Source organism: Scyliorhinus torazame, chromosome 29 (genome assembly GCF_047496885.1).
Source record: "Scyliorhinus torazame isolate Kashiwa2021f chromosome 29, sScyTor2.1, whole genome shotgun sequence".
NCBI lineage: Eukaryota > Metazoa > Chordata > Chondrichthyes > Carcharhiniformes > Scyliorhinidae > Scyliorhinus > Scyliorhinus torazame.
This window is the reverse complement of record NC_092735.1, coordinates 34,303,617-34,312,592: the sequence shown is the minus strand read 5'-3', so window position 1 is coordinate 34,312,592 and position 8,976 is coordinate 34,303,617. Positions and strand designations below refer to the sequence as shown.

Genomic DNA, 8,976 nt, shown 5'->3' with positions numbered 1-8,976 from the left:
GCTCGGCGACTTGGAGGCGATGGCGTTTGCCCGCCGCCTCCGCCACCTCGTGACAACCGGGGCGGTCGGACCTCCTCGGGGAGTTCACCCCAGCCAATCGGGAGGTCGGAAGCGTTGATGGGCGGGGGCCTCCTCCAATCAGTACCCGAGATATAGTGGGCCCGCCCCATAAGGCGGGGCGGTATGTGCTGTCAGCCAATAGGATCGGGCACCACCGGTAACTGACGTACATCTCAACCAATCGGCCTCATGCGCGTCCTAACAGACGTGCGTCCCCCCCAATGGGCATGGAGGGTGCGGGTCCAGGATGTGACGCGTCGCGATCGCCCCGCCCGGCCCTGATTGATGCGTGACACAGCCAGTGGGGCATGGGGTCCCCCCGGGTGATTGGCAGCGCGCTCAGCCAATGGAGGACGAGAGCGCCGCGATTGACGGGCCCGGCGCCCAATCAGGCGGTAGGGGGAAGGGGCGGGATGGCGGCCGGCCGCAGGCTCCCGCCCAGTTCCGGCCTGCTGATCCAGGCGCCCAGTGACAGGCGGACCGAGGCCTGGTGTCAATCCCTCTCATTGTAAAAGGGGAAAAAAAAAGGCGCCCGGCCGCCTCCTTTCGCCCCTTTCTGCGGGTCCAGGCGGCGCTTCGTGAGCCGAGAAGATGCCGGCGGTGTCCAAAGGCGACGGGATGAGGGGGCTGGCGGTGTTTATCTCGGACATTAGGAACTGTAAGTGGTTTCAGATGGGCTGGGAGTGGGGGAGGGCAGGCAGAGCCCTTCAGCCCCTTTATCACCCCCCCCACCACATACCCCCCCCCCCCCACATACACCCCCCCCCCCCCACATACACCCCCCCCCCCCCCACATACACCCCCCCCCCACATACACCCCCCCCCCCACCACATCCAACCCCCCCCCCAGCCCACCCCCACAGAAAATATATTAAATCTTTTTTTAATTCAACAATAACCCATTTATCATATGCAAATATCTAATAAATTCTGTTAGATCCAAATTTCCTGCCTATGTTGGCGGGGGGGGGGGGGGTGTGATCACGGTTTCCACGTCGACGCCGCGGATCGGCGTTAAACCCGGCGACGACGGATGTCATTCCGGAAGCTTCTCTCGACCCGACCCCCGATCTGGGCTGATGATGGGCGATCGCTCCCCCACCTCCCTGATCGCGCCCCCCGCCTCCCTGATCGCCCCCCCCCCCACGTCCCTGATCGCCCCCTTCCCCCCCCCCCAAAGCTCTGGCGGCGATCGCACCCCCCCGCTTGCCGACGATCGCCCCCTCGACCCTGCTTGGCGGCCATTGCCCCCCCCCTCACTCCCCCGTCCAGCGGTGGTCACCCCCCCTATTCCTCCCTCTCCTGCCCGCCTCCCTCCCCCACCCAGCGGCGATCGCCTCCCCTGCCTGGTGGTTATCATCCCCTCCCTCCCCCGGCTGTGATCGCCCTCCCTCCCCTGCCCGTGATCGCCCTCCCTCCCCCGCCCGTGATCGCCCTCCCTCCCCCGCCTAGTGGCCCCACCCCTGTGAGCCAAAAGGTTGGCCGAGCACGGGGTGGGTGGTGCTTGTTGGTTTGGGCGCTGGGTGGCTTGGCTGGGGGAATGCTGTTGATGCTTTTAAAAAATAAATTTAAAGTACCCGATTCGGTTTTTATTGCCAATTAAGGGGCAATTTTAGCATGGCCATTCCACCTACCCTGCACATCTTTGAGTTGTGGGGTGAGACCCATGCAGACATGGGGGAATGTGGAAATTCCGCACAGACAGTGACCTGTAGCCGGGATCGAACCCGGGTCCTCAGAGCACAGAGGCTGCAGTGCTAACCACTGCGCCACCGTGCCACCCCAGGGTACCGGTTGCTGCTGAGTGGAAATACCATGCGAATGGGCAGAGCACTCCATTTTAAAGAGGATGGGAAGAATCACCAGGAACCCGGCGGTTAAAACACTCTGCTCCCTCTATTTTCACCATTTTACAGCTAGAAGCAGGGAAGCTAATCCAGTATTTGTTCCTTGCACCCCTTTCCCGAGCCAGTCCAGGGTAGAAAAACTAATGAGTCAAATGCAGAAAAGATTGCCTGTGCTAAAAATGAAATATTCAGGTAACAGAATTTGAGAGAATAAGAGAGTGCTTTGAAGGTGGGTTGACGTACAGAAACTGGTTCCAAGGGCTGAATCCACAAGATTCATTCCCCTTGAGTGGGACGGCACAAAATAGGTGCGATTGATTCCTTGGGCTAATACAGTAACGGCTCTACAGTAAGTCTAAGTTGGCATGGATGTTTTATAGTTCCAGAGTGCATTCATCACAAAATCTGGTTAATGCAGCACAAGCCACAGCAGTCTGTTGTAGAGGCTCCCGGTTGCACTGTCTCCTAGTCTCACTAGGCTTGATTGGTGCTGAACCTTGACCACCAACATCAGGGTCATATGTGTAACTCTGTTATGTGACCACTGGTAAAGGTTAGTGACTGCACGCTTCACCACTTCTGTGCTAATCTTTGCTGATCCAGGTTCCAGACCAGTGCCGGACTAATTTTGAAAAGGAGTGGATCGCAAAGGACCAGTAACCTGTTTCCTGTTGGTCTTCACAATGACCATCTGTGCGTGCATCAAACCGTTTGCACATTAAACAAACTCCATGCCCAGGTCAAACCTTGTGGGTCAATCCCAAAATAGGCAAGAGGTATTTGGAAATCCCAATGGCTGCTTGAATGGTTTCAATCAGTAAAATTGCTAAATTCAAGCAGTTTGGGATTTGTCCGTTCAAGATCAGTTTAGGTTTGAAAGATTGTACCCTCATTTTGATGTTTCATTTGCTGTAAGCTCTACTGTATGTCTGCATTATATCAGCCATCGGTATCTCACTTGGAGCGTAAGAAATAGCAGTAGAAGTAGGCCATTCAGTATGGTCGTGCTGACCTTCCTCAACTCCATCTTCCTATACTACCACTATAATGACACAACGACTGGAGTATCCAAAGTCCACAAACCTCTGTCTTGTGTATATTGAACAACTGAGATCTACAGTGGCAGTGAAGCTACAGCACAGGGCTATTTGCATGCCAAACAGCGGAAGCAGCTAAGCAGTCCCACAACCAACTGATCAAATCTAAGCTCTGCAGTCTTGCCACATCGAGCCTGAATGGTGGCAGACAATTAAACAACTCACTGGAGGAGGAGGTTCCACACGTATCCCCATCCTCACTGATGGGGGAGCCTAGCACATTGGTGCGAAAGACAAGACTGTGAAGCATTTGCAACAATATTTAGCCAGAGGTTTTGGGTGGATGATCTACCTGTCTCCTCCTGAACACCCCAGCATCATAGATGCTAGTTTTCAGCCAAGTTGATTCGCTCCACGTAATATTGAGAAACCAATGAAGGCATAGGATGCTGCAAAGGCTATGGGCCCTGACAGCATTCCGGAAATAATACTGAAGACTTTTGTTCCGGAACTAGCTACATAAGCTGTTCCCGGTACAGCTACAACACTGGAATCTACCCGGCAATGTGGGAAATTGTTTACGTATGTCCTGTCCACATTGGCACCTTCCAAACCCGTGATCTCGAACCTCTGGGAAGAACAAGGGCAGCAGATGCATGGGAAAAACACCACCGCCTGCAAATTCCCCTCCCAAGCCTCACAACCATCCTGACTTGGAATTATATCGCTTTTCCTTCACTGTCGCTGGACAAAATCTTGGAATCCTTTCCAAACAGCACTCGGAATGTACCTATGCCACATCAAATTCTGCAGTTTAAGAAGGCGACTCACCACTACCCTTTCAAGGGCAATTGGGGATGGGCAATAAAATGTTGGCTTAGCCAGTGACTCCCATGTCCTGCGAGAGAAGAAATAAAAACAAATTAACCCTGCTCGCTGGTGCTCATTTTGGGTTCTGTCCAGGTCACTCGGCTCGTGACCTCATTACAGCCTTGGTTCAAACATGGACGAAAGAGCTGGACTCCAAAGATGAGGTGAGAGTGACTGTCCTTCACATCAAGGCAACAATTGACTGAGTGTGGCGTCCAGGGGCGCTAGCAAAACTGGAGTCGGTGGGAATTTGCGTGGTTTGGAGTCATACCTAGCACAGAGGAAGGTGGCCATGGAGGTCATAATCCCAGGAGGTCTTCAGGGTAGTGATCCAAGCCCAACCACCGAAGATGCTTCATCGATGACCTTCCCTCTACCATAAGGTTAGAAGTGTAGATGTTCGCTGATAATGTTCAGTGCCATTCATGACTCCTCATACTGGAGCAGTCCATGCCCATCTGCAGCAAGACCTGGGCTTGTGCTAATAAGTGGCAAGTAACATTTTGTGCCAGTCAATGACCATCTCCAACAAAGTGAATCCCACCATCTCCCCTTGACATTCAGTGACATCGCCATTGCTGAATCTCCCTCTGTCATCATTCTGGGGCTTACCATTGACTAGAAACTAAACTGGACCAACCTTATAAGTACTGTGGCTACAAGGACAGAGGCTAGGAATTCTGCGGGGAATAAACTCTCCTCCTCCTGACTCCCCATTGCCTGTCCATCATCTACAAGGTGCAAGTCAGGAGTGTGATGGAATACTCTACACTTGCCTGGATGAGTGCAGCTCCAACAACACTCAAGAAGCTCGACACCATCCAGGACAAAACATCTCATTTGATTGGCACTCCATCTATCACCTTCAACATTCGGCCCCTCCACCACCACCATAGTGGCAGCAGTGTGTGCCAACCACAAGATGCACTGCATCAACTTGCCAAGCCTCCTTCAACAGCACCTTCCAATCCCATGGAACCCCCTCCCTAACAGCACTGTGGTGTACCTACACCACAGGGACTGCAATGGTTACAGAAGGTGGCTCACTAGCACCTTCTCGAGCAATTAGGATAGACAACAAATGCTGGCCCAGCCAGCAATGCCCACAACAAGTGAAATAATTGAATAAAAAAGTCCAAAGACCCACAACCTTTTGAGTGAAGCAATTTCTCCTCACCTCAACCCAAAATGGCTGACCACTTATTCTGACACTGGCGTAAGAACATGGTTCTAAAAATTCTCAGCGACATCCACCCAGTTTCTACACTGTCAAACCTCCTTGAGAATTATAGATGATTCAATTAGATCATCTCTCACCATCCTAAAACATCAGGGGGGTATGGGCTCCATCTCCTCATGGGCCAATCCGTCATTTCAGCCAGTCGAGTGAATCTTCATTTCAGGCTCTTCAAGGCAAGTATATCCTCCCTTGGGTAAGGAGAGAAAAGCTGTTCATAGTATTCCAGATGTGGGATCTCACCAATGCTCCGTACAATTTACAGTGAGGCGCCTTCACTCTTGTACTCCCGAATCCTATGTAATAAAGACTAGCATATCATTTGCTTTGCTAATTGCTTGTTGTACCTACATGTTAACTTTCTTGTGTACAGTGACACCCAGGTCCCTATGAATTGTAATGATTCCCAGTCCCACCATTTCCGTTGTGAATCTCCTGCATGTGACATTGTAGGCAGCTTTATGCTTCAGCCAGTCAATCCTCTGTGAAGACCATATGTGTGTTTTCAGTTGCAGGGGGGGAGGGGGGATCACTGACTGATAATCAGAACTCTGAGCCTAGCAGATAGCTGCCCTTCTTCTTGAACCCCAACCTTTCAACACCCATCTCCCCACCAGCCTGGGGATCACTTTTGGCAAAAATTCAACAACATTACAACTCCCCTTTCCTAGATCAAGGAGAAGTAACTCCCATTGTTGCTCCTGTTGTGGGAGTTGGAATTTCTGGACTAAATCGTGCCTCTATCTGCTTGGCGATTGAGAACGCTGAGGATCAGAAATGTAGCCCCTTCCCCTACATCGCAGCAAGGAGCAGTGATATCATTGCCTTCTGTTTTTGGGAGAAGATCAGAAGAGTTTTGATGGTGAAGTGGATAAATATCAGGAGAAGGGAAAGGTGGGGATTGGGACTAAATGGTTAGCTGTTCAGGAGAGTCAATGCAGATGAGCTGGGTTAGATGGTCTCCTCCTGTGATGTATGACTCCATGCTGCTTTGCCTTCCCCTGATCTCTGAACGGTCCACCTACAGTCAGGAACCCGCAGGGCAATGGCAGTATATAATTCTAGAAATTTAGTGCAGCTTTGTTTGCTCACCAGCCCCGAAGAACAGCAATCGCAGCTGCAGGGGATTGCATTGATGAAAATCGAGGCCCCCCCCCGGCCCTGGGGGTGGAGACCAGATCTTTGACCAAAACCATAATTAAAGATCGAGGATGACAGGCTGCGCATCCATTGTTGAAACCTCAACGTCAGTCTGGACCAGTTATTTTGGGTCCTGTTATTAAACTGGTTGTGTATGGTTTCGAGCATAGCCAGAACAGCATAGCGATCTCCTTGAAAAATCACCAGCGTGGAAAATATCGAGGATTTAAAAGAAAGAGAGAAACTCGCATTTCTAGATTTTAAGAATCTCGGGATGTCCCAGCCAGTGAATTGCTTCCTGCAGCGTAGTCGCCGTTGTAATTTAGGGAAACACGGCAAGCCATTTTGCTCACAGCAAGCTCCCACAAACAGCAATGTCAGGATGACCAGATTCCCCCTCCCCACGTGTCAATTGAGGAATAAATATTGGCCCCAACACGGGGGAGCAACAACTCAGCCGATCAGGCATCACTTGTGGAGAGGTAAGCGGTTAAAGAGTAGGTCATTGACCTGAAACATTAGTTCTGTTCCTTTCCAGATGCCGCCTGACCTGCTGAATATTTCCAGCGTTTAAAAAATGTATTTCATTTCTGATTACCGGTTTAGCATGTCAATCAAAAGAGGGCACCTCCAACAGTGAGGCACTCCCTCGGCATTGACACTGACTTGTCAGCTAGATCTCGCGCCTTTTCAACTGGGATTTATACCACAACCTAAACCAAAGGCAAGAGTGCTACGCTGAACCACTGCCAACCCTTCAGACTGGGAAACAAAGATGTTTTAATTTTGATCTTATTAAACAACCTTGGTGTCAGGCAAAGTCCCAGACTGCTAAAGCATCAAGTTCAAGAAATATGATAGAAAATGCAGTTAGTTGACACCAGACTTGAGTTTATTTTTAATCTGAAGATTTTGGGAAGAGATTGAGAGGTGTAAGGAATCCTGTGGCTGACATTCCTGAAGGAAAATGAGTTGAATAGCTGACGGTGAGGTAAATCCGGATTAAAACCGTAGACCCACGTTGCAGGCAGATATGTGATCGTCTGTAGGATTGCACAATTTTCAAGTTTAGTGGGGTTGGAGCTGAGGATTAATTGGAATTGGGTGAGTAGATGTCTTTCAGTCCTTGTATTAAAGTGATATCGGGGCGGCATGGTGGTGCAGTGGTTAGCACTGCTGCCTACGGCGCTGAGGACCCGGGTTCGATCCCAGTCCCGGGGGGGGTCACTGTCCGTGTGGAGTTTGTACATTCCCCCCCCCCCGTGTCTGCGTGGCTCTCAACCCACAACCCAAAGATGTGTAGGGTAGGTGAATTGGCCCCGCTAAATTGCCCCTTAATTGGAAAAACATAATTGGGTACTCTAAATTTTATTTTATAAAATAAAATGATACAGTCTGTGTTTGCAATTGGGTTAATTGTAGTTAAATAGGAGAGAGCAGAGTTGATTGGTGTGTGGGCATTTTTCTTGTCGCTATAATGCTGAGGGACCACAGTGTCACTTCTGGTAGGATGATGGAACTACAGCGTGACACGATTACATAGGCCGTTTCCATTACAAATGTGGACATGGGAATTTAATGGAATAAGCTGACACCACTGGGGAAGCTAGCCCTGTTTTCAAAATACCCATGTGCGCAACAGAGCAGAGATCATTTTTTTGTAACTTTAGAGTACCCAATTCATTTTTTCCAATTAAATGGCAATTTAGCGTGGCCAATCCACCTAGCTTGTACATTTTTAGGTTGTGGGGGCGAAACCCACGCAAACACGGGGAGAATGTGCAAACTCCACACAGTGACCCAGAGCCGGGATCGAACCTGGGACCTCGGCGCCGTGAGGCAGCAGGGCTAACCCACTGCGCCACCGTGCTGCCCTTCGAGCAGAGATCATGACTGATCTCACTCTGCTCTCCCACCCAATCTATCCCCATATCCCCTGGCTGTTCAGGTTCCAAAATATCCATTGCTCTGTCTAGAACACACTGTGGCTGAATGTCCATTGCTCTCTGGGGTGGGGAATTCCAAACATTCTCAGCCTCTGGGTGAAGAAATTTCTCCCCGTCTCGATCCTAACCCTTCTCATGAGGTGATATCCCAAAGCTGTAGGCTCTCCAGCCGAGGAAAACGGCCTCAACGTTTACCCTATAAAACCCTCACAGAATCTTGAATATTTCCGTTTTGAAGGAGCGCAATGTCAAATGAAGATGATCTCATTGGTGTTGGAAATGTTATAAGCTCTTGCTTATATAAAGGAATTCCTTGAATGTACGAGGGAACGTTTTTGAGACATTTCTGCATGGTGTGATAAGACACGACTGTATAAGTGCAAGTCATTGACAAAAGGTCTCTGTTATCTGAACATACCGTCTTTCTTAAACTTATCTCTTGCCCAGATTGACTGCTAATGTCTATTTAGTGCAGATTGTTCTAATTTTCTGTGTATGCCGGCAGCACAACAGTTGACATTAACGCAACACGTTTCATCCTAGTTCCTCCTAAACTGTATAAAACTCCAATGTCCGCAGCTTTCCCTTTCCCTGTGTGCCCAGTTGTGTTGAAATTGTCATTCATTGTGCCAACTTCCTGTGCTTGCACACTCAGGACTTTGAGACTGTGCAATGCTTATCTCCCTTTCTCTTTCCTTCCTCCTGTTATCCATAGGTTTTAAAATAAATAAACGGTCCAAAGTGCTTTGCAGGCATGGCTTCCAGTTACATCCTCCTGAACAGGCAGATAGGGCCTCAGTTTAACACTTAATCTGAAAGATGCCACCTCTGACAATGCA

The 8,976-nt window shown here is 49.9% G+C and overlaps 1 protein-coding gene across 5 annotated transcripts in view; it reads left to right on the top strand.

Annotated features, from left to right (window-relative positions):
• Positions 1-500: 500 nt before the first annotated feature.
• ap2a1 (adaptor related protein complex 2 subunit alpha 1) overlaps positions 501-8,976 on the top strand; it is an 87,538-nt gene continuing 79,062 nt past the window's right edge. For all 5 annotated transcript variants that reach the window (XM_072492388.1, XM_072492386.1, XM_072492387.1 and 2 more), the window contains exon 1: positions 501-718. In XM_072492388.1, the coding sequence (XP_072348489.1) occupies positions 652-718 (67 nt within the window). In that variant the 5' untranslated portion in view covers positions 501-651. The remainder of the gene's footprint in view (positions 719-8,976) is intronic.